The 24,993-nt window shown below is 43.5% G+C and overlaps 1 protein-coding gene across 4 annotated transcripts in view; it reads left to right on the top strand.

The window, feature by feature from the left end:
- Nucleotides 1-3,176: 3,176 nt before the first annotated feature.
- The window catches only part of LOC116453315 (myosin-1B-like), an 80,867-nt gene continuing 59,050 nt past the window's right edge, over nt 3,177-24,993 (top strand). The window contains exons 1-39 of one of the 4 annotated variants that reach the window (XM_032128602.1): nt 3,177-3,193; nt 3,383-3,430; nt 4,977-5,217; nt 5,303-5,446; nt 5,538-5,694; nt 6,011-6,038; nt 6,137-6,251; nt 6,344-6,436; nt 7,769-7,832; nt 8,023-8,121; nt 8,224-8,327; nt 8,403-8,541; nt 9,186-9,304; nt 9,404-9,553; nt 10,264-10,434; nt 11,138-11,447; nt 11,557-11,633; nt 12,138-12,436; nt 12,594-12,717; nt 12,797-12,933; nt 13,036-13,291; nt 14,245-14,487; nt 14,674-14,850; nt 14,936-15,081; nt 15,169-15,259; nt 15,348-15,737; nt 15,980-16,106; nt 16,205-16,323; nt 16,594-16,790; nt 17,149-17,332; nt 17,419-17,584; nt 17,758-17,882; nt 18,072-18,380; nt 19,119-19,322; nt 19,674-19,799; nt 19,894-20,064; nt 20,152-20,256; nt 20,399-20,494; nt 20,901-21,194. In XM_032128602.1, the coding sequence (XP_031984493.1) occupies nt 5,014-5,217; nt 5,303-5,446; nt 5,538-5,694; nt 6,011-6,038; nt 6,137-6,251; nt 6,344-6,436; nt 7,769-7,832; nt 8,023-8,121; nt 8,224-8,327; nt 8,403-8,541; nt 9,186-9,304; nt 9,404-9,553; nt 10,264-10,434; nt 11,138-11,447; nt 11,557-11,633; nt 12,138-12,436; nt 12,594-12,717; nt 12,797-12,933; nt 13,036-13,291; nt 14,245-14,487; nt 14,674-14,850; nt 14,936-15,081; nt 15,169-15,259; nt 15,348-15,737; nt 15,980-16,106; nt 16,205-16,323; nt 16,594-16,790; nt 17,149-17,332; nt 17,419-17,584; nt 17,758-17,882; nt 18,072-18,380; nt 19,119-19,322; nt 19,674-19,799; nt 19,894-20,064; nt 20,152-20,256; nt 20,399-20,494; nt 20,901-21,056 (5,922 nt within the window). In that variant the 5' untranslated portion in view covers nt 3,177-3,193; nt 3,383-3,430; nt 4,977-5,013 and the 3' untranslated portion in view covers nt 21,057-21,194. Of the gene's footprint in view, nt 3,194-3,235; nt 3,431-4,930; nt 5,218-5,302; nt 5,447-5,537; nt 5,695-6,010; nt 6,039-6,136; nt 6,252-6,343; nt 6,437-7,768; nt 7,833-8,022; nt 8,122-8,223; nt 8,328-8,402; nt 8,542-9,185; nt 9,305-9,403; nt 9,554-10,263; nt 10,435-11,137; nt 11,448-11,556; nt 11,634-12,137; nt 12,437-12,593; nt 12,718-12,796; nt 12,934-13,035; nt 13,292-14,244; nt 14,488-14,673; nt 14,851-14,935; nt 15,082-15,168; nt 15,260-15,347; nt 15,738-15,979; nt 16,107-16,204; nt 16,324-16,593; nt 16,791-17,148; nt 17,333-17,418; nt 17,585-17,757; nt 17,883-18,071; nt 18,381-19,118; nt 19,323-19,673; nt 19,800-19,893; nt 20,065-20,151; nt 20,257-20,398; nt 20,495-20,900; nt 21,195-24,993 lie in introns of those variants that run through there. The other 3 variants (XM_032128604.1, XM_032128603.1, XM_032128605.1) reach the window with 3 other exon arrangements.

Here is a 24,993-nt window from a genome sequence, read left to right as displayed (position 1 = left end):
GAAAGCTATAAAGCAGAATAACATGCAATATAGCTATATAACACAGGCAACAGTTTTGCCCTCCTGGGAGCACTGACCAAACCCACTTGGCCTTTGACTAAATAAATCTTGAAGGATTTGCAGCTACTAAGGGGACATTAGGGAGCAAGGAAGGAATTCTTCTTTCTCACAGCCTGACTCACATGTGAGAAGCTACCTTAGGTCCCAGCCTGACAGCACTGCATAAGACAGACTTGCTACATGCCACTGAGACCAGGACTTAACAGAAAGGCAACAGCAGCTACTCAGAGAAGAGCTCAGGGATACTGGTCAGAGCCTCATCAAATCCAACTTCCAGTAGTGGCACATCTGTTACTTCTCTGGGAAACCCATCCCAGTGTCTTTCCACATTCATCATGAAATATTTCTGCCTTATATCTATTTGAAATCTACATTTTTTCAGCTTAAAACCAGTGCTTCTTGCCCTTTAAATTTCTTGCTTTGCCTTTCTTATAAACCCCCGTTAAGTATTGAAAGGCCTCAAGAAGGTGTCCTTGAACCTTTCTCATCTCCAGGCTGAATAAACCCAATGACTGGACATGGCACTTAGTGCTATGGTTTAGCAAGTGTGGTGGAATTTTGTCAAAGGTTGGATTCTCTGCTCTTGGAGGCCTTTTCCAACCTTAATGATTCTATGATTCTATGAAGTACCTCAGCGTTTTTTCACAGGACGGGTGTTGCTGTTCTCAGCCCTCCTTTAGAACCACTCTGACTGGTCCAGGACTTTCTTGTGAAGATTATTTCCTTCTTCAAGTGTTAGAGGAGCCAATAAGGAGAAGGAATGTGTTGGACCTTGTTCTCACCAACAAAGAGGAGCTGTTGGGGAATGTGAAGCTCAAGATCAGCTTTGACTGCAGTGACGATGAAATGGTGGAGTTAGAGATCCTTGGGGCAGCGAGGAAGGGACACAAGAAGCTCGCTGCCCTGGACTTCAGGAGAGCAGACTTAAGACTTTTCAGGGATCTCCTCTCTCCAGCATGGCACCTTCACCACGTGGTTTGGTGTCATCAGCAAACTTGCTGAGGATGCCCCTGATCCCACTGCTCCTGTTGGCTAAAGAGATATTAAACACCTCTGGTTATGTTCCCCAGAGGGACCTGGAGAGCTCGAAGAGATGGTCCCATGTGAACCTCATGAAATTTACACACCAGTATGGCCAAGTGTAAGGTCCTGCATGTGTGTCTGGGCAATCTCAAGCACAAGTACAGGCTGGGTGGCGAATGGATTGAGAACAGCCCTGAGGAGAAGGATTTAGGGGTGTTACTGGATGAGAAGCTCAGCATGTCCCTGCCATGTGTCCTGGCAGCTGAGCTGATCCCCCAGTGTGGGCAGCAGGGAGGGAGGGTTTCTGCCCCTCTGCCTCACTCAGGTGAGACCCACCTGGAACACCATATTCAGCTCTGAGGCCCCCAACATAAGAACAACATGGACCTGATGGAGAGAATCCAGAGAAGGCCACGAAGATACTCCGAGAGCATCCTCTGCTCTGGAGACAGGCTGAGACAGATGGAGGTGCTCAGCCTGGAAAAGAGAAGGCTCCAGGGAGACCTAACAATCTTCCAGCGCCAAAAAGGGGCTGGAAGTAAGCTGGAGAGGCACTTGTGACAAGGACAAGAGGGAATGGCTTCCCACTGACAGGGAGTAGGTTTAAATTAGATATTAGGAAGACATTCTTCCTTATGAGGTGCTGAGGCCCTGGCACAGGTTTCCCAGAACAGCTGTGGCTGCCCCATCCCTGAAGGTGTTCAAGACCAGGTTGGATGGGGCTTGGAGCAACCCGGGATAGTGGAAAGTATCCCTGCAGGTGGGAAGGGCTGAAGGGGTCTTTGTTTTTTTCCTGGTTGGTGAGTTTGACAGATGGGAGACAGGCATTCAGCTGAGTCCATGGTTTGTTCATGTTAGCAGAAATGGAAACAAGGATAGACTGAAGGCTGCAAGTCTCTATACCGATGCTGTCATTTGGATGTGTGAGCTCTGTGTTGGTGAAGGGCTTTTAAATTCTGCAGGAGCAGAAATTTCTGCAGGAATTTAAGGAAACTCTGTAGACTCTGTAATGACCCATAACCATTCCTTGTTGAAAGGGGTATGAATATTCAAATGGCATCGATTTCTACAGGCCCAAATCTTTACCTCAAGGATTTCTTTTATTTATGGTACAGATTGACAGGTCAGACTTGGAAAAAAAGACGTAAGAAACAACTGAGGTCCTGCCCTGAACTGCCAATATGGGTACTTTCTGATGAATTAAAACATCATCAAGAAATGAAAGGAACATCTGTTATTAAGCTGCACTGATCTACAAAGCAGAAATCACAGCACATCTTATGACACTCCCCTTAGCACAGGTTCATACACAGGCTTATAATAACCCTTCTTGGAGAATCTCCCACTTCTTTTGCAATTTCAAGTGTAAAGATGGGTACATCTGCACGAGTGTATGTATACTGTTCTTCATGTACCTGAACTGACCTCACATCTCTCACTGAGACCCAGCCCAGTAGTTCAGCTACACCCCAGCCTCTTATTTCTGTGACCAAATCTTTGTCCCTTATACTATCTTGGCCTGTCTGTGACTCTCAGGCACCAGCACTATCACACCAGATTATTCCTCTGCTTTCAGAATCTTACCAGCACATCCGCCAAATGCTTTTAGTAATACTTACTTCCCTCTTAGTGGCTTGTCTAATGTATTCCTCTTAGGCATTTCTTACAAGTTTCACACCATCACAAGGGAAAGATAAAAGCTGACATTCCCATTGCACAGCTGGGATAGCTGCAGCACAGACATACCAAGCAATCCATCCCAGGTCGTGCAGTGAGTCGGTGGGAAAGGCAGCAATAGAATCCATAAGTCCTGAATCCAAGTTCTTTAAGTGCTTTGACTAGTCCAGATTCTCTCCTTAACACCCTTGTCACATTATTTATAGGAGATGTATTCATATAGCCACTAAGACATCAAAATTTTCTAATTATATCTAGTCATGTCAAATGACAATTATGCCCTTAGTTCAGTTTGCCAGACAATGCTTAGCCAAAGAGGGTTTGCCAAAATATTTTTGACCGAAGAAAGAGTAGGCATCTGTAGCATCTGCAGACGAGATCGTATAAAACGTCCCTGCAAGACGTCTGCCCTGGCTCCACAGAAAGCTCCAAGGTAAGAGCATGGGGTCTGCAGGCTGGCAGGAAGGGGATGGCAGCCTAATGTGCCACAACAGTCCTGCTGCCTCTGGTGCTCCTGTCCAGGAGGGGACTCCATTATAAATCAGTTTTCAAGGCACCTGCATGTTTTCCCTCTTGATTTCTGTGCAGCAGCAATTTGGGAACTGCCATTTCTGTTTTACAGTACTGACCAGCTGCCAGCCCACAAGCCACACATCTGGTGTCACGAGAGGTAAGAACCTGATTTACTGATTTTTAGGGGCAGAGACAGATCCTTTTGGGTGGGATGTCTGTAGGGCTGAGTGAATGGTCACTGTTTGACTGTATATTCTCAAGCCCACTGTAGTCACAGTATAAGGTGGTGGGGTGCTGAACGTTGGTAAGGTTTTTAAGTGAATCACTGAATCATAGAACAGTCCAGGTTGTAAGGGATCTCATAAGGTCATCTGGTCCATTCTTTAAGGAGCTGTGTTTGAAATCTCTGACTACTCATGGCAGGCCAGAAAATCCCCATGGGGACATTCTTCACTTCTGCTTAACTCACCTAACAGGGAGTGAGGTGTACTGCCTTCCCAGCATTGCTGTTGCAGCTATATAACTGAACCAGGAACACAGTAGGAAAACTGCAAAATTCAGCATTTTGTCTCAGAATATGTGGATTAATGTGATATTTTGTCCAAAGTTTGCCATGGAATCACTAAAGAGAAGGAAGAGCTGTAATTTAAGCAACAAAGCTCTGATTGTCACTTCTGTAAAAGGCAGTGCTCCCCTTTGTTCCCTGCTCTGCTTGTTCTCTACCTCACAAGAAATGGAAGATTCAGCCCTCTTCCTCTGGAAGACATATACCTGTTCCTCCAGAGACAAAAAGAAAGGAATATATGTTATATTTTCTCATGTTAGTACAAATGAACACAAGATTAAATGCTGTGTTAATATCAGGTACCTAAATGTTGTGTAAATATCAGGTACCTAACTCTATACAGAAAGAGATATTTAAATGTTTTCCTAAGCTGCCCACTGTTTGAGTTTTTTTTTTCTCAGGGCAGGGGGAAGAAAAAAATATTTCGGAGAAATTAATACAGACTTTAAAATTCTTTATTTTTAAATAGTTCATTTGAGCTTTGAATCTTTGAATCTCTGAATTTGTTTTTCTCTAAAATTCTACTAATTTTTAAAAAGCAAAAGAAAGTACTAGAAAAGGAGCTATCTCAGTGTGGTTTGAAACAGCATTAATCTTCTTTTGACAGTCATGTTGCAATTTATGCCTGGATTCAGGCACTTAATAACATTGGAGAAAAATGTATTATTAATACAATTATACAAAAGTTTTAAATACTGAAACTGAGTCATTAAGAAGTTTGAGTTTTCAGTATGCAATTCAGCCACTGGAGTATGAGCATTCTGAGCTTTGTGAATTAGTACCAATTGTGAGGAATGTGCATTATCATAATTTCAAATTAATTTTAAGAGTGCCTAAGCAGTTGAAAGGATTTTTGAGGTTCTTAATTCCACAGTACAGTGCCTGAATAGTTGAATCCCAAGTTTCTATAGATTATTTAAGTGTGATTTCAGTATAAGCCAAATAATCTCCCAAAATACAGTTTTCCATATATATACATTTGCCATAAATATTGAATTGCTCTAATGCAAAAATTCACCATTCCTTCCAAAAGGCTACAAGTAGTATTAACATAGTTTCTTTTTTCTCCACATCTTTTCTTCTACTAACAAGTGCTTACTTTTTGGCAAATTGGAGCAACATATCTGCTCTTCCATAGTGTTCTCTGCTGACAAGCTCCTCCATAAAGTGCAGCCATGTCTTCAGATTCTGAGATGGCCGTCTTTGGGGAGGCAGCTCCTTACCTCCGAAAGTCAGAGAAGGAGAGAATTGAGGCCCAGAACAAACCTTTTGATGCCAAGACATCTGTCTTTGTGGCTCATCCCAAAGAATCCTTTGTGAAAGGGTCAATCACAAGCAGGGAATCGGGCAAAGTCACTGTCAAAACTGAAGCGGGAGAGGTGAGTGAAAAGCAAGACTGAAGGACAGCATTTAATCCCTGCTCTGGATTCTTAGCTGACACGTATATCCTTCTCCCTCTGACAGACCCTGACCGTGAAGGATGATCAAATCTTCGCCATGAACCCTCCCAAGTACGATAAAATCGAGGACATGGCCATGATGACCCACCTCCACGAACCCGCTGTGCTGTACAACCTCAAAGAGCGTTACGCAGCCTGGATGATCTACGTAAGTGGCAGCAGCAGCTTCCTTTGGGCAGCGGCAGGAAGTGCTGGGCCAGGCTCAGGGGAAGCCAGCGTGCTGTGTCCCTTCCTTGCAGACCTACTCGGGTCTCTTCTGCGTCACCGTCAACCCCTACAAGTGGCTGCCGGTGTACAACCCGGAGGTGGTGTTGGCCTACCGAGGCAAGAAGCGCCAGGAGGCCCCTCCACACATCTTCTCCATCTCTGACAACGCCTATCAGTTCATGCTGACTGGTGAGTGGCTCAGTCTGTCTCAGAGGCATTGGACCATTACATTCTCTGAAGGGATGCTCTGTCTCAGCAATGTGATGAGACTCTTTCAAAGCTTTCTCGGTTCTGATACACACATCTATTGTGGTTTTACTACCTTCATAGCATTGTTTCTACTGTTTTAAATGAAAGACACCTCTGCACTCAGTGATGTGCTTTGGAGGTTTGTTTGGTTAAGTCAAGCTGACATCAGGCAAAACATTAAACTTACCTGACTATGCTTCATTCTTTGTCTGTTGTTCATTGAGTTTTAAGTGCTGTATTTCTGCCTTTTTCACAGATCGGGAGAACCAGTCCATCCTGATCACGTACGTACAGCCCCTGCGCGGGTCCCTGCGGGGCTGCCCGGTGCCAGGGGACCTCCTGCCTGACCACGCACCCTCTGCTTCTCTCTTGGCTCTGACAGCGGAGAATCCGGTGCCGGGAAGACTGTGAACACAAAGCGTGTCATCCAGTACTTTGCAACAATTGCAGCCAGTGGGGACAAGAAGAAGGAGGAGCAGACATCAGGCAAAATGCAGGTAAATTAGTAGACACATGTTGGGGTCAATGCTTTCATCATTCCTGTCAGGATTTTTGGAAAGGATAACTAGCAGTAATTCTCTCCCTGCAGGGAACGCTTGAGGATCAAATCATCAGCGCCAACCCACTGCTGGAGGCCTTTGGAAATGCCAAGACCGTGAGGAATGACAACTCCTCACGCTTTGTGAGTTGCTTAACAAAATAATTCTTGAAACATAGTAAACAGGAGTTTATGCCAGCCATTCTTTTCCTTGTTCAGCCATCTTGTTTTCAAGAGTAAAACTGAATTTTCTTTCCACTTATCCTAAAGATAAATCTCCAGATTTCAAAACACAAAAAATTAATTCTGTTTTACATTAAAATGCAAATTAAAATAACAGATCTCATGGTCTTTCTCCTATAATATATTGCTGTGAAAAAAAATAGCTCTCTTTATGTTTACTTACATTTCTATTCATTTTCTAAGAGACAGAGTGCCAGGAAGAAAGGGAATGAGGCTAGGAGAGATGGGAAAGAAAGAAAGAGAAAGAAAGAAAGAAAGAAAGAAAGAAAGAAAGAAAGAAAGAAAGAAAGAAAGAAAGAAAGAAAGAAAGAAAGAAAGAAAGAAAGAAAGAAAGAAAGAAAGAAAGAAAGAAAGAAAGAAAGAAAGAAAGAAAGAAAGAATAAGATACATAAAGGAAGAAGGGAAGGAAGGAAGGAAGGAGGGAAGGAAGGAAGGAAGGAGGGAAGGAAGGAAGGAAGGAAGGAAGGAAGGAAGGAAGGAAGGAAGGAAGGAAGGAAGGAAGGAAGGAAGGAAGGAAGGAAGGAAGGAAGGAAGGAAGGAAGGAAGGAAGGAAGGAAGGAAGGAAGGAAGGAAGGAAGGAAGGAAGGAAGGAAGGAAAAGAAAGAAAGAAAAGAGAGAAAAGAAAGAAAAGAGAAAGAAAGAGAAAAAGAAAGAGAAAAAGAAAGAAAAAAGAAAGAAAAAAAGAAAGAAAGAAAAGAAAGAAAGAAAGAAAGAAAGAAAGAAAGAAAGAAAGAAAGAAAGAAAGAAAGAAAGAAAGAAAGAAAGAAAAAGAAAGAAAAAGAAAGAAAGAAAGAAAGAGAAAGAAAGAAAGAAAGGAAGGAAGGGGTGGGAAGAGATATTTTTTAATTGCATAATATATTTGCTATATTTCAGATTTAATTAACCAGAAATTGTTTATTAGGTTGCAATGCAGATTTAAACAGGTGAACTACTTAAATTGCTCTTTCTGTATCATTAGGTAACTGCTCTCTGTGTGCAGGATATAGTTAGAATAATTTGTCTAATGAATTCCACACATTCCTTTACATTTGTACATTCGGCATACATAAAATACAGTTGTGCCACTGGTCAAAAATGAAAAAGACAACTTTATGTCAGTGGTGGAAATGCAGCTGATTTTAAGAAAATGTCTCTAGGTAGAAATCTTGTGCCCAGTGGAATAAATGGCAAAATTCTTCATTTCAAATATACTTTTTATGATGTCAATCTTAAGACACTTTTATTCCTTTAAAGGGCAAATTCATCAGAATTCATTTTGGTGCCACAGGAAAACTGGCTTCTGCGGATATTGAAACATGTAAGACACTTTCCTGAGCAGTTCACAATCTCTCCATTCCCCTGTCTATCCATACAACATATTTTCACCCCACCATCTATCCTGCCATCCCTGTTTTTCTTTCCATCTTCTCTACGTTTTGTTTTTGGTTTGTTGTGGTTTTTTTTTTTTTTTCTGTTTCTTCTTGTTTCTAACTAAATTTTCCCTCCAGATCTGCTGGAGAAGTCCAGAGTCACTTTCCAGCTCAAGGCGGAAAGGAGCTACCACATCTTTTATCAGATCACATCCAACAAGAAGCCGGAGCTAATTGGTAGGAAGAATTACTAACTTGGAGGAAGATTGTTGAGTATCAGCTCACACTATTACTTGCTTGACTAAACTAAGCCTACACAACCCATCTTCTTATTTTCAGACATGCTCCTCATCACCACCAACCCATATGACTACCACTTCGTGAGTCAAGGCGAGATCACTGTCCCCAGCATTAACGACCAGGAGGAGCTGATGGCTACAGATGTAAGTAGCAATTCAGAGTATTGTAGCTATTGTGATCTCCCAGGCAAATCTTTTATTTTACTGCTCCTATTTCAGAGTGCCATTGACATCCTGGGCTTCACTCCAGATGAGAAAACAGCCATCTACAAGCTGACAGGGGCTGTCATGCACTATGGGAACCTGAAGTTCAAGCAGAAACAACGAGAGGAGCAGGCAGAGCCTGATGGCACAGAAGGTAGCAGCAAAATCTTTGACTCACCTGTTAGAAATAGAAATAGCAATAATAATTCAGTGTGTGGAAGATGGATTAGAAATGTGTTTAGGTGAGATAGCACATAGGTATGAAACTGCCATCCAAAATGCACTCTTGTTTCAATTACTGCCTAATCATTGTCTGTACTACCAATTGCATATACACCCATAAATCTCTCCTGAGTTACCATTCTGAATTAGCATAGCTTGCTCAGTGTTTAGACCCACTGAGAAAGAAAAGATTTTTTTTAAAAAAAGTCTCTGCTTGATATTTAAAGAAAATAAAGGCATTATATTCAGTTACAGAACTTCCACTTCATAAGTCACTTTTTAGGGCAAAATTACTAATGAATTCCAGGATTAATTTTCAGTAAATACATTGTTTCTAGATGTTTCTGTGAAGATTTGTAAAGACACAAATAGCCTTGAAATGTATGGCTCTGTGAAACATTCAACACAAAGATGATTTTGTTTGAATAACTATGTTATGGTTCCTCTGACATCCAGTTAGCAAAATTTGATAATGAGGACATTCAATATTGCCGCTGTTTTGGAAAGGCTTCATCACTCAAAGTGCTGCATGTCTTACTAGTCTTAATTTTTCTATCTCCTTTTCCTTGTAATTAGTTGCTGACAAGGCTGCCTACCTGATGGGTCTGAACTCAGCAGACCTGCTCAAGGCCCTCTGCTACCCCCGAGTCAAGGTGGGGAATGAATACGTGACCAAGGGTCAGACTGTGCAGCAGGTAACAACAACCAGTTGGTGACTGGGAGCCTCTGACTTGAATAACTTCCTATTTGCTCTGGATATTGTATTTCTTTTGCTCCACTCTTCTTTGGTTTAGGTATACAATGCAGTGGGTGCCCTGGCAAAGGCTGTCTATGAGAAGATGTTCTTGTGGATGGTTGTTCGCATCAATGAACAGCTGGATACGAAGCAGCCCAGGCAGTACTTCATTGGTGTCCTGGACATTGCTGGCTTTGAGATCTTTGATGTAAGGACTTCAGGCTTGAGGATTGCTCTTGCAGGGAAGGATTGTTATATCAGAGGACTTGCAAGTAATATTCCTCTGAAGGTTTAACACGCTAGTCATTTGTGAGTTTATGCAGAAAAAAAACCCTGTCATTTTCTTTTATAGCAGAGAGCAAAATCCTCAAAAGCTCCATCAGTACAAGCACAGAGTCATGTTGTTTGTGTAGAAGCAGCAAATAGAATTTTATATATTGTAATATTACAACTGTTTACTCTTAATGGTAAGGATAAAATAATCTAAAATAATTACAATAAATTTATAAAAGAGCTTCTGGAGCAGAACTAGGAGATGCATTGGCAAATATATAATGAGATAAAGATGTTCAAATTGTTTAAGGAACAAAGGAATTAATAGTTATGTGTTTAATCAGAGATATCAAGTGTTTTCAATTTGGAGACAAGAGCATGCACTCATCTTTCTTGCTGAATAAAAAAATGCCAAAGTATTTTATTAATTTTAGGAGATTCACTAGGAAAATCTGCTCCAAAAAAACCCCTCATTTTCATTATGTAGTTATTTCTTTCAGGAGCTGCATATAGGCTCTGTTATGGTGTGGTCCTGATAATACAGTTGTGTTTTAACTGGGGAGATTTATCAAGGGTGGAGGAGAATGATGAAGAACTAGGCATATTGATGAGGCTTGGTTGTTGTGGTTCTTTTCCACTGAGCAGTTCAACAGCCTGGAGCAGCTGTGCATCAACTTCACCAATGAGAAACTGCAACAGTTCTTCAACCACCACATGTTCGTGCTGGAGCAGGAGGAGTACAAGAAGGAGGGAATTGAATGGACATTCATTGACTTTGGGATGGACCTGGCTGCCTGCATTGAGCTCATTGAGAAGGTATGTTTTTAATTCAAGATGTCTTCCATTTTCAAGAATCCATTGTTTTAAATTTCCCATGGTTAGTTTCTTGTATTCAGTTTTAGTTGTAGAAATAAGTCTTGAGCTGTACTATTGCTAATTATGCATTATAGATATTACAAAGTCCACAGAAAACTACAGAAGTAATTCTCACACATTCTCTGCATGAAAGGTATCTCCGTTTACTTGGTTAAAGGATATTATCTTCAAAAACATAAGGCAGTTCCCAAATTAAAATGAAAACATTTTCTTAGGGCTCTGGAATAAAGTTATCTGGAAAATACATTTTTTCTTTAAGGTTCACAGCAAAGTAAGTACAGTGCCTGACCTCTGAGAGAAAGAAATTGAGATTTCTTGTAGTTCCATATAATTTAGGGTACTGATTGAAAATTCAAAAACAGAAGTAAATATGTAATGGACGCAATTGTGAAAAATACTTTTAAATATATTCTTTCTCCTCCTGAACTTTAACATGTCTTCGGCATAAAAAACATTCCTGAATCACTATGCCAATGTGTGAATCAAGCAGGTGAATCTTTTAAACTCACTTTTTAGAAATAAATTTTCTACATGGCAAGGTTTGTTTTTCAGCTTCGTGTCTTTTGCTACATTCCCTTTGAGACCAAGCCATAATCACGTTATTCTATAGGCATTCTCTCTTGTTTATTGAATTATCTTCCAGCCCATGGGCATCTTCTCCATCCTGGAAGAGGAGTGCATGTTCCCCAAGGCAACTGACACCTCTTTCAAGAACAAGCTCTATGACCAGCACCTGGGCAAGTCCAGCAACTTCCAGAAGCCCAAGCCTGCCAAAGGCAAGGCTGAGGCCCACTTCTCCCTGGTGCACTATGCTGGCACAGTGGACTACAACATCACTGGCTGGCTGGAGAAGAACAAGGACCCTCTGAATGAAACTGTCATTGGGCTGTACCAGAAATCATCTGTGAAGACCCTGGCTTTACTTTTTGCTTCTTATGGTGGAGCAGAAGCAGGTTATTTTCCTATATTTTCTTTTTCAACGTTTGTGATATATAAAGATGCAGCAAAAAAAAGGTCATATTGAAAAACTCCTTTTTTTTTTTTTTTTTTTTTTTTTTTAAGTGGGTAGTGGTGGTGGTGGCAAGAAGGGAGGCAAGAAGAAGGGTTCTTCTTTCCAGACTGTCTCAGCTCTTTTCCGGGTAAAGTATGGATTCATTGTCTGTAAAGTGACATGAACATAGTGTCAAAACTGAGCTAAATACATTCAGGTTCGTCCTTTGGCATTGGTTTCTAAAGAAGCAATAGTAAGTATAAAGGGTCTTTCATTGTGATTTTCCATTCAAATTTAGGATTCAGGGTTCATTTGGCTCTCTGAATTTCTTATAAAAGTTCACTCACTGTTTTTGTGAAAAATATTTTTCAGAATCTGTCATGTAATATAGATATTTGTTCCAAAAAGGCTTGTGTTAAAATATTTATGGAGTAGTGTTTCACTTCCTCCAAAATAAGGGGAAGAATTTTAAACATTTTTTTAATGAGAATACTTTTCAATAAAAAGTATATAGAAGGTTTGATTAAATCTAAACTTTGAATTTGAAAGTTTCTATCTCCTAAGATTTATTATATTAGTTCCTTGGCATCTAGGTACAAAGTATGCAGAAGTAAATTTCTTTCATCTAAGCTTCTATGTCACGGTCCCACAGGAGAATCTCAACAAGCTGATGACCAATCTGCGGAGCACTCACCCCCATTTTGTGCGCTGTATCATCCCCAATGAGACTAAAACACCTGGTAAGATGCTCAAGCAGAAAGATCCTTGCTCGGATACATCCATTCCCCTCTGCACTGCAACCTGTGCCATTCATTTGTGCTCTGCACTGCCAGGTGCCATGGAGCACGAGCTGGTGCTGCATCAGCTGCGCTGTAACGGCGTGCTGGAAGGGATCAGGATTTGCAGGAAAGGGTTCCCCAGCAGAGTCCTCTATGCTGACTTCAAACAGAGGTGAGAGCACTGTGCTTGTCAGCATCACTAAAAACAATGTTGGTTCATTCATGGGTCCATTAAGGCTGTGCTGTAATTTTAAAAAGAGCTGGTGGAGTTTAATGGCTACTGTGTGTTGCCTGGAAAAAAGTAGCCCTATCTTCCTCTAATTCCACAGATACAAGGTGCTTAATGCCAGCGCCATCCCCGAGGGACAGTTCATCGATAGCAAGAAGGCTTCTGAGAAGCTCCTTGGCTCAATCGATGTGGACCACACCCAGTACAAATTTGGACACACCAAGGTACAAACTTCTCCATTCACTGAGTCCCTGGGCTTTGCTCTACCTGACAATGATGTGCTGCAACATTCCCTCTCCCAAGGTGTTCTTCAAAGCTGGGCTGCTGGGACTCTTGGAGGAGATGAGGGATGAGAAGCTGGCACAGCTCATCACCCGCACCCAGGCCAGGTGCAGGGGCTTCCTGATGAGGGTGGAGTACCAGAGAATGGTGGAGAGGAGGTACAAATTCCTGTTCTTCAGTTAAAGTCACTCTGCTCATGGGAAAGTGTTGACAACTTGTCAGATTGTGAATATTCATTGTATGTTTTAATTATGCCTCAGGGAGTCCATCTTCTGCATCCAGTACAACATCCGTGCATTCATGAATGTCAAACACTGGCCATGGATGAAGCTGTTCTTCAAGATCAAGCCCTTGCTGAAGAGTGCAGAGTCTGAGAAGGAAATGGCCAACATGAAACAAGAGTTTGAGAAAACCAAGGAAGAGCTTGCAAAGTCTGAGGCAAAGCGGAAGGAGCTGGAGGAGAAAATGGCATCTCTAATGAAGGAGAAAAATGACCTGCAGCTCCAAGTGCAGGCTGTAAGTAACATTTTTCTATACTTTTATGAGGAAATAAGATCTAACTCTTCTTTCCTAATACAGGACTCTCAAATGACATACTAAGCTTTCTAAAATATTTTAAGCTGAATACCATGTAACTAAAGGTGAAATTAAGGCCATGTTCTTTCCCCACTCATTTTCACTACTGCAAGCTGGAGTTTAGATTAAGGAATGAGTTTTTAATCTTAATACCTACATGTGTCCATGTGGGTTCATGACATAAAGCGTTATTATAGTCACTGTAGTGTATCTAGTGGATCAGATACAGCAGTTTGATTGACCTATTACTCTGCCTTAACTTAGTTTTCAAAATGAAGAGCTGATTACCATTTCTTATAGCACATCTCACATCAGCTCCTGTACCTACTGCGCCCAGAAGACACAGATGCCCATTAAAACTTACAACACAAGCACCATCTCCGTATGTTTGTCTCCAATGACATTTGGCCTCCCAGAATCATAAAAAACATTCTGTCAATACCCTTGAGTTGAAATGTCTATTTCCAGGAAAGATTAATATTATACTATTGTCCACTGCCAGCACTGGCTGAGTATAAAGCTACTAATGGGAGTTTCAAATATTTCCTTGGTGTTAAAGTTATTTACATTTCTCAACACTTCCACATAAATTTGAATTTAGCACATTATAATATGCAATCACTTTCTACAGGAGAAAAGAAAACATCAATTAAATCTAAGAGACTTTTTAATATGCCCAGAATAAATAAGGTGATATGAAATGTAGCTAAACAGAGCTGTTTTAATGATGCAAGGGTCAGACAAGAAGAAAACTAACTAAAAACTTATCCTAGATTTGTAGTTTATAATGTAATTGCATGGCATCTTTTTTCTCCAAAAGTAATCATGAAAGTCTTACCAATTCACATAGGTTCCTTCAGCATGAAATAATCTTTCCTGTATTTTCCCACCAGGAAGCTGATGCTTTGGCTGATGCTGAGGAAAGGTGTGACCAGCTCATCAAAACCAAAATCCAGCTGGAAGCCAAAGTCAAGGAGGTGACTGAAAGGGCTGAGGATGAAGAGGAAATTAATGCTGAGCTGACAGCCAAGAAGAGGAAACTGGAGGATGAATGTTCAGAGCTGAAGAAAGATATTGATGACCTTGAGCTAACACTGGCCAAGGTGGAGAAGGAAAAACACGCCACCGAAAACAAGGTACACACATTGGCAGTCATGTAAAGGGTCAGGACATTACAGACTGGCAGAGTAAGAGGCCATTACAATATGACATTTTGGCTTTGCAAAATCTTGAGCTGGGCTTCTCTGAGCATCCAAGGGAAAAATGAAACACAGAACCAGTGAAAATATTTTCTACCAAATTTTGAAACATCTTATTTGTAGGTGAAAAACCTGACTGAGGAAATGGCAGCCCTGGACGAGACCATCGCCAAGCTGACAAAAGAGAAGAAAGCCCTTCAAGAGGCCCATCAGCAAACCCTGGATGACCTGCAGGCAGAAGAAGACAAAGTCAATACACTGACCAAGGCCAAGACCAAGCTGGAGCAGCAAGTGGACGATGTAAGCACACAGATGTAGAGCAGGAACAGCACAGGTATGGAGTCTGACCTGGCTGGGAGAGCACTGATGGTCTTGTTGTGTTTAGCTGGAAGGGTCCCTGGAGCAAGAGAAGAAGCTGCGCATGGACCTGGAGAGAGCTAAGAGGAAACTGGAAGGAGACCTGAAGCTGGCCCAGGACAGCATCATGGATTTGGAGAATGATAAGCAGCAGCTGGAGGAGAAACTGAAGAAGTAAGTGTGGCTGTGGGACACCTGAGTGCTGGGCTGGAGCACTTGTGTTTTTTCTTTGAGCTCTAACATGGTTCACTTTGCCCAAAGGAAAGACTTTGAAATCAGCCAGATCCAGAGCAAAACTGAGGATGAACAAGCCCTGGGCATGCAACTTCAGAAGAAGATCAAGGAGCTGCAGGCAAGTCTCTGTTCCTTCCCCTCCCTTGCTCAGGCTCAGCTCAGGCAGGAGGAGGGCACGGGTGTGAAGGGTCCCTGCTGTTCTCCAGGCCCGTATTGAGGAGCTGGAGGAGGAGATTGAGGCAGAGCGAACCTCTCGCGCTAAAGCAGAGAAGCATCGGGCTGACCTGTCGAGGGAGCTGGAGGAGATCAGCGAGCGCCTGGAAGAAGCAGGAGGGGCGACAGCAGCTCAGATTGAGATGAACAAGAAGCGCGAGGCAGAATTCCAGAAGATGCGGCGTGACCTGGAAGAGGCCACGCTGCAGCACGAAGCCACGGCTGCCGCCCTGCGCAAGAAGCACGCGGACAGCACCGCTGAGCTGGGGGAGCAGATCGACAACCTGCAACGCGTGAAGCAGAAGCTGGAGAAGGAGAAGAGTGAGATGAAGATGGAGATTGATGACTTGGCCAGCAACATGGAGTCTGTCTCCAAAGCCAAGGTATGGAAAAATATACTGAAAACAACATGAAAATAAATAATGTTGAAGTACATCCTTTAGAATTATGGCCAGGTTACTATCTAATTCCTCGTCTATGTATGGAACTTGTTTCTAACCTTCTAGCTCCAAGGAACAGTATATAGCTTTCAAGTCTGTTCACCTTTTTCTGGTTAGAATCCTGCTGTTCAGAATAAGAAAGCATCTAGATACTAATCTTCTTTCATTCTCTGTGGTCTCCACAGGCAAATCTGGAGAAGATGTGCCGCACACTGGAAGATCAGCTGAGTGAGATTAAGACCAAGGAAGAAGAGCATCAGCGCATGATCAATGATCTCAATGCTCAAAGAGCTCGTCTGCAGACAGAAGCAGGTGAGAGAGACTCCTATATGTTTTGGCATGACTCCTAAAACAGCTTGTTTGGGTCATAAATGACAATTAGAATGTCTTCTATTTGTGTACTTCCCCAGGTGAATATTCACGCCAGGTAGATGAGAAAGATGCCCTGATTTCTCAGCTCTCAAGAGGCAAACAGGCTTTCACCCAGCAGATCGAGGAACTCAAGAGGCACCTAGAGGAAGAAATTAAGGTTATTCCTAATTTCTTTCCACTGGCCACTCAAAACACTGGTAGCTTCACACTGCCTAGGGGGGACAGGCTCTGTTTAGCACCAGCCATCCTGGGGGGAAACTTTTGTTTCTGCAGCAAGTGTGATTAATGGATTTTGTCCTCCAGGCTTATATCGGTCCTTCATTGCAAACACTCTTCAAGCAGTCATATTTGTAGTGTTAAATTAATTCAATGGAAGAGATTTCCTGGGATATTTTAATTTCTTGACCCAATCCCACTCTCTGTGTAGGCCAAGAATGCCCTGGCCCATGCCCTGCAGTCCGCTCGCCACGACTGTGACTTGCTCCGGGAACAATATGAGGAGGAGCAGGAGGCCAAGGGGGAGCTGCAGCGTGCCCTGTCCAAGGCCAACAGCGAAGTGGCCCAGTGGAGAACCAAATACGAGACGGACGCGATTCAGCGCACGGAGGAGCTCGAGGAGGCCAAGTATGTGGGAAGCAGGATGGCAAATGATGGGAGAAGATGGAGACTGGTCAACAGAAACTGGAATCTCTGAAAATGGGTTAGGACAAAAGTGGGATGAAGGCAGGGATGTACTGTCTTTGTAAAAAAGGGAGAGAGGGAGGGAGAGAAAAAGTGTTGATTGGAAGGGAAAATATAGGATTCAGGGCTAGAAGAGCTAAGACAGGCCTAAAAGGTGATAGGACCCAGCAAATGATAGATCCTTTCATATCTGTGAAACGTGTTCCGTTCAAAACCCTGGAAGTCAGCAGCTGCCCTCATGACAGTACAGAACTGACACCCTCCCAAGCCCTAATGTGGCACTGTGCTTCTCTCCTCCCAGGAAGAAGCTGGCACAGCGCCTGCAGGATGCAGAGGAACATGTTGAGGCTGTCAATGCCAAATGTGCCTCCCTGGAAAAGACAAAGCAGAGGCTGCAGAATGAAGTGGAGGACCTGATGATTGACATGGAGAGATCCAATGCTGCCTGCGCTGCTCTGGATAAGAAGCAGAAGAACTTTGACAAGGTCTTTTGGCCTCCAGCACCAGGACTCCTGGCCAGAGCATTCCCCCATGACTGCCACATCCCTACTCACACCCCGTTTCTCTTCAGATCCTGGCAGAATGGAAGCAGAAGTATGAGGAAACGCAGGCTGAGCTGGAGGCCTCGCAGAAGGAGTCGCGCTCTCTGAGCACGGAGCTGTTCAAGATGAAGAATGCCTATGAGGAGTCCTTGGACCACCTGGAAACAATGAAGCGGGAGAACAAGAACCTGCAGCGTAAGTCCCTGGCCCTCTGCTCCTCACTGGGCTTTCTCACAAGCTTGTCTATCTGCCACACTTAACGGGTCTGGGCCTGCAGGGATAAGAACGTGCCTGGCACCTTCATGCACCAGAGCCTTTCGCCATTCAGCTCTGTGTCTGACCATGCCGCTTTTCACCCTTCCTTGCAGAGGAGATTTCCGACCTCACAGAGCAGATTGCTGAGCAAGGAAAGGCAATTCATGAGCTGGAGAAAGTCAAGAAGCAGATTGAGCAGGAGAAATCTGAAATCCAGGCTGCTCTGGAAGAGGCTGAGGTATGTGGCCATAATCAGTGGTGTCTGCAGTAAATAAATGAGGAAATAGGCCTCAAAAGACCCTATGTGTTCCCCTGTGTTCTGGCTGGGGAGTGCAGACAGCTGAGATCTCTGGAAATATTCTGTCATTCCCTAGAATGCAAGGAGAGGGTTTATCAATGTTATCAATGTTTGTGTCTACTTGCCCAGGCCTCCCTGGAACATGAGGAGGGGAAGATCCTGCGCCTGCAGCTTGAGCTCAACCAAGTGAAGTCTGAGATTGACAGGAAGATAGCAGAGAAAGATGAGGAGATTGACCAGATGAAGAGAAACCACCTCAGAATTGTGGAGTCCATGCAGAGCACGCTGGATGCTGAGATCAGGAGCAGGAATGAAGCCCTGAGGCTGAAGAAGAAGATGGAGGGAGACCTGAATGAAATGGAGATCCAGCTGAGCCATGCCAACCGTGTGGCTGCAGAGGCACAGAAAAACCTGAGAAACACCCAGGCAGTGCTCAAGGTATGTTAAGATAAGGATGTGCACTTAGGGGTTTAGTTTGTCCAATACTGGCTTTGCTGCCATCCTCTATATGCTTTCCAGTCCCTTAGTAACCATCCTTAATTGACAAGCCCAGAACTGCACGCAATAGTCAATGTGAGGCCATGCAAAAACTTAATAAAAAAGGAATTCAGCTCCAGCTCTGCCTTGGCTTTCATAATCCTATCCCCACACATCCAGGCAGCATGTCTCTATTCTTCCCAGGATATCTGGCCCTTGTTCTAACACCTATGCATTTCCTTCTTACACGTCTGTTTGACCTGAAGGTCCTTGCTCAGCCATGCTGATCTCCTGCCTCTCTTGCCTGATTGCTTACACATGTGAATTGAGCGCTCTTGCACTCTAAAAAAAATTGTTCTTAACTCTTTTTTTGCCTCTTTATTCTTGAGGACAGTTTCTTAAGGGGGTTCCACTCAGTAATTCCTTGAACAGCTGAAAGTCCACTCTCCTAAAATTCATGGACTTGACCTTACTCTTCAGCTGTCCCAGATCCCCATGAATAAATCTCCTGCTGACTTTCTCAGATACAGTGCATAGACTGGCAATAAGTCTGCATACAAATATGAAGCTATAATTACATATATTATACTGCCATAATAATTACTGGACTGGTGGCAATTGCCATTGTGCAACAGTGCTGTGTCATCTTATCATTTCTCTTTATTCTTCGCCTTATAATTTCTCTTTATTCTCTTAAAGGACACCCAGATCCATCTGGATGATGCTCTCAGGACACAGGAGGACCTGAAGGAGCAGGTGGCCATGGTGGAGCGCAGGGCAAACCTGCTGCAGGCTGAAATTGAGGAGCTGCGGGCAGCCCTGGAGCAGACGGAGCGGTCGAGGAAATTGGCTGAGCAGGAGCTTCTGGATGCAACTGAACGTGTGCAGCTCCTCCACACTCAGGTTAGATTCATGAAATTCAAAATCTCATGGGCCTTTTTCTTCCTTTACAGATTTTCTTCTGTGTAAATTCTTAAGTTAACTCTTGTAATAAGATACTTTATCTGAACCAGAATTATTACACTTGTACAAAGAAACGGATTACAGCAAAATGAGTAAGATTGCATAAGCAGTGAGAAGAGCTTCTTCAAATTTCAATAATTCTCTGCTATCTGACTGTGTTTGACCTGACAAGATAAGTCAGGAAGATGCTGATATTAGATATTTAGAGGATAACTTTACATTGAAGTAGTAAATTTCTTAAATAATTTTTCCCTTTTGGAAATAACGGCACAAAATTTTATTGTTCAACAGAACACCAGCTTGATCAACACCAAGAAGAAGCTGGAAACAGACATTGCCCAGATCCAGAGTGAAATGGAGGATACCATCCAGGAAGCCCGCAATGCTGAGGAGAAGGCCAAGAAGGCCATCACAGATGTGAGTTGGACATTCCTGGCATTGCTGATGGTGAATGTCCTGTCCCCCAAATATCTGCAGCCCCAAAATGGCTTTGCCCCTTTGCTCTGATCAGGCGGCCATGATGGCAGAAGAGCTGAAGAAGGAGCAGGACACCAGTGCCCACCTGGAGAGGATGAAGAAGAACCTGGACCAGACGGTGAAGGACCTGCAGCACCGTCTGGAAGAGGCCGAGCAGCTGGCACTGAAGGGAGGGAAGAAGCAGATCCAGAAGCTGGAGGCCAGGGTGGGTAGGGCTGGGGTTGTGGGTGAGTGAAGCTGTCCTTGGAGAGACATTGCCAGGGAAGCTGCAGGGATGGGCTTGTCCTTGCAGGTGCGGGAGCTGGAAGGGGAGGTTGATGCTGAGCAGAAGCGCAGCGCTGAAGCCGTGAAGGGTGTGCGCAAGTACGAGCGGAGGGTGAAGGAACTGACCTACCAGGTAAGGCAGGAGGTCTCCTGCTCTGACAGGGTTTGCTCACAGCAAGCCACATTTTGCACACACCATCGCCAAGGGCAATTGTTAATCCTGTGTGATGTAGCACCAAGAATTGACTCTCTTTCCTCTTTGCCAACCACTTTAGTCTGAGGAAGACAGGAAGAATATTCTCAGGCTGCAGGATCTGGTGGACAAGCTGCAAATGAAAGTGAAATCCTACAAGAGACAAGCTGAGGAGGCTGTAAGTATTTCTCTGGGAAATAAAAGCATCTCTTTCTGTGGGTGTCACACAGGTGTCCAGGAGAGGAGTATCAGAAATTTGGAAATGTCAAAAATCACCAGTTGAGGAGGGGGACTTTGTCATCCAGATATACTCCCTCGGTACTTGAGCAGCAAACAAGTGGGAGAATAAGTACAGAAATGACAAATCCAAGGGGTGAGAAATTGCTCCTCATGTGTGACACAGTCCTGGTGAAGCTCATCCCAGTAGGGTCCTGAAAAGGGGAGGATGAGGAGCTCTATGTGAGGCTGATGTGTGAGCAGTGGTGGGAGAGGGATGGAGATTTGCAGCCCCATAAGGCTGAGGTGCAGCAGGAGCAAAACCTCTGCCCTGGGCTCCTCACCCCTGACTCCCTCTCCCCACACAGGAGGAGCTGTCCAACGTCAACCTGTCCAAGTTCCGCAAGATCCAGCACGAGCTGGAGGAAGCCGAGGAGCGGGCTGACATTGCAGAGTCACAGGTCAACAAGCTCCGAGCGAAGAGCCGGGAGTTTCATGGCAAGAAGATAGGAGAGGAAGAGTGAGGATGTCATTAGGCAGCAAAGTGACCTGAGGGCAGCACAAAATGTGAACCCTCTGTCACTTCCTTCTGCAAAAGTATTTATAACCGTGTCAATATGTAGAGAATAAAGAAAATAGATTTCTTCGCTTACACAGCAGAATCAGTGATTTTGGTTGTTGGAATTCAATTCTGCAGTTATACAAGTTTGGGGCACTTTCAAATGAAATATTTAGTTTCATTTTAACCCTTGGGTAGCAGTAGACCTTTACTTATCCCACCTCCAGTGTTTCTCCACTGTGTCTTACTCCATTACCAAGGAGAGAATAAGTCTAATTTAATTTCCAGACTGAGAGAGGATCAGGACAAAGGCAGGACAAGTACCTTTTCTGTCCTGGCATAGCAAAAATGCTTTTGCCTTTGTGAGTCCTCTTTCTACATCAGTACAGTACTCAGAGGTTCTCTTTGATGGTCCCATTATCACTTGGGAAGTGGTATTTAGAGGCAAGTTGCTCCAAAGAAAAACATCTGTAGTCCCAAAAGAATCTGGATGTCTCTGAGTCCTTATGGAGGAACTTACGCAAGGATTGATGTGCTGCCTTTGAACAAGGCAAGTGAAGGCCAGAAACTCTAGAGTGTTGCTTGTTACTGAGCAAATTAAAAGATCATACAGCCTTGTTAATAACTTCATGAATAAGGTGTTAACAATCAGTTCTAAAGAAAAACAAATAATATATCATTTGGATAAGAGGATATTGCAGTGACTTACTTCCTCTGTGAGACAGAATAGCCAATATTAATACAATATACTCTGGTTGTTAATGAAATTGAACTTAATGAACAGCTTAGTAGAAGTCAAACAAGAGGACAAACCCCAAGCAGTGTAACATGTAGAGCCACCAGAAGAAGCTGGGAACAGCTGCGGTACTGTATAGTGCTTTCCAGTACTGGAATATATGAGCTTTTGTGCTAAGGAATAATTAAGGGGTATGTACAAATACAAAAAGCTAAAGGAGCTGGTTTTCATCATGCAAGATAAGTCTTCAAGTGGGAATAATACTGAGAACATTACAACTTGAAAGAAACCATAAAATCCAACTTTACAGAGATAAAAATCCATAGGTAATAATAACAAACTCTGTCCTACCTCTCTGACTCTTGCAGCACTGGAGAAGTGGAATGTAGATACCAATTGTATTTGGGCTGGACAGAGAAGAAACATCTACACAAGGTGTACAAGTCTGAATTCTTAAACAGATGGCAGGCTGTTTCTTGCAAGGCAAGAAGTAGTTTTTAACATAGGGAGCCACCTTCGTGGCAGTACTGGACCCAGGCACATTGCATAGCTGCCAAGGGCAGATTCCACATGCAGACAGCGTTTTTCATTTTACCATTGTAAAGGAGACTTGGCTCTATCATGCTACAGGAACATTTGTGGGTCCCTCAAGGTTCCAGGCTAGGTCTACACACCTTTATTTATGGGGAGTGCTTTAAGGAGATGTGAAACTGCTGGGGAAGGGAACTGGAGTTTTTGGAAAGGAGATAGTAAGAAAAGAGCAGGAAGGAAGCCTTTTGCACTGACCACAGCAGGCAGTGTGTTTGCAGCAACAGCATTCAGGATTGGGAGGTCCTCCTCTTCCCAAACACACTGAGGTTTACATCCAGGGAATCCTCCCATGTTATAACTAAATATGGAAGTAGCTTGCTAGGCAGCAGCTAAATGCATTTAAAGAAAAGATGACGCCCCATATTGACTCCTGTTTCATTGTAAGTGATGCTCCTCAGAGACATCATCTCTATGTGCGAAGCTGTGAAAATTTCATCAGTGCCAGTGATATCAGGGTAAGAAAGAAGGGAAATGACTCCTCTCCTTTTCCCTTCCCACAATATGCTCCCAAGAGATAGGTGGGGTTCTTTCTTTCTAGACAAATTCTTACCTGACACACCTTGAAAGGAAGCAAGAGAATTTTGTTTGTTCTAAACCACATATTTCTTTAAACAAACAAATCAACAAACAATCCCAAAAACTTAATTCATAAGTTAGTGTATTGCAGCTGTGGCTTAGTAGAAACACGGAGAAGTATTTCCAGCTCCAACTGTACCTTTTTAAACCTGATGACGGACTAGTAATTATCACAACAACATTGAGGACCATATTTCAATGCCAAAAATCCTTCTTCCCTTTGGACAATATTGCAATCACTCTCCAAAATTAACAAGCTTGTCTGACTGGGGAAGAATCGTGATGCACTTGAAGAACATGAAACTGTTGGGGCTCCTCTCCCACCTGTAAGAAATCATGGCCTGAGCATTTGTTCCTAAACCCATGCTCAACTGATGAAAGGTAACATTGCAGGTTCCTTAAAAGACAACACCTTGGGCCAGAATTCAAACTGCACAGGTGGGAAAGGGAGAGCAATCACAGCCATTGCACTGTGCTGACCTGGCCTTGCCACCAGCCATCCTGGAAAGCATGGCTGGAGGCTTTTTGGAATCAGAGCAGAATATTAAAGGGACCAGTAAGGAAAACCAATTTCTCCTGACTTTTGATTTGCTGCCTTAGCTGGAGGACAGGAGTCATTTTGCATTGGCACACTATTTCTGGAGTCAGACTGCTTGTGATCTGAAATGTGCTGATGCAAATGCCCATAACTGGCCTAAGGGAACATCTCTAAGAGAAGGTTTAAAATAGATGCAGCTGATGAGCTCCACTAGAGCTGCTGCCCCATGTGGACTATGGAGTTCTCTGACCTTCAACAGCTTGGGCATGGAAGACTGTGTCTCCCAGGCACAAAAGCATCAGCACTTTGAGAGGCACTAAGACATGGAGAAAGTACTTCTGCCCTGAAGACACACGTTCCTCACAGAGGCTTCTTGCCAACAATTCAGCTTTCCAGTTCTGCAAGTACTCATTGTCTCTGCCCTCAGCCCACAGCTACATTGCCTTGACCAGAAGGCACTTCCTTCCCCAATGGCAGAGCAGAAGGGGGCCAGGGAGTGAAAGAGAGAAAGGAAGAGAGAGGCAAAGGAGGTAGAGGCAGGTGGAGCAGGAGAGGCAGAGGGAGAGGGACAGACAGCAGAGGACATGTGGGTTGAGTAGATACTGAAATAAAGAAACAGAGAAAGACAGTGAAATGCAGAAAACACCAGAGAAAAGAGAGGAAGGGAAAAAAAGAGACTGAGAAAGATTAGAAAGAAAGAAAAAATGAGAAAGAAATACTGAGATGGGGAGCAAGAAAGTTCATGAAGAGGAGGGGAGAAAGAGACAGAAGCCAGAGGAGGGAGGGAGGGAGGAAGGGAGGGAGGGAGGGAGGAAGGAAGGAAGGAAAGAAGGAAGGAAGGAAAGGAAGGAAAGGAAGGAAAGGAAGGAAAGGAAGGAAAGGAAGGAAAGGAAGGAAAGGAAGGAAGGAAGGAAAGGAAAAGAAGGAAGGAAAGGAAGGAAAGGAAGGAAAGGAAGGAAGGAAAGGAAGGAAAGGAAGGAAAGGAAGGAAGGAAGGAAAGGAAAAGAAGGAAGGAAAAGAAGGAAGGAAAAGAGAAGGGAAGAGCAAACAGTTTAACATCATTTGGCTGTTGGTACCTAATCCTGGTCTTAACTCTGCTGCCTTTGATCATCTGAGAGAGTGTTTGGAAGTTACATCAGCCCTCTCCAAGTACCAAGGTCATGGTGCGAGCAGTTGCTGTTCCCAGTGGCAGAATAGCGGCTGCATTGGGCAGAGGTGTGGTAAGAACAAAACGATGCAGGAAACTCACTTGGGAGGGACTGTGGCATCTGTACCTCCTCTCTGGAGGATAATCTCTGCTAGATAATCTCACTTAGGCTCCCTTTCCCATGAAAGTCTGAGCCAGATGATCTATTGAGGTCCCTTCCAACCTGGGTTTTTCTGCAATTCTATGATTTTTTGAGATTTTTTATAAAGAAGGTTGTACCAAAAGTGATGCAATGTCTGTCTAATTTCCCTTCA

Source organism: Corvus moneduloides, chromosome 19, assembly GCF_009650955.1.
Source record: "Corvus moneduloides isolate bCorMon1 chromosome 19, bCorMon1.pri, whole genome shotgun sequence".
NCBI lineage: Eukaryota > Metazoa > Chordata > Aves > Passeriformes > Corvidae > Corvus > Corvus moneduloides.
Note: the sequence above shows the minus strand (reverse complement) of the source record. Positions and strands in the feature narration are given on the sequence as shown.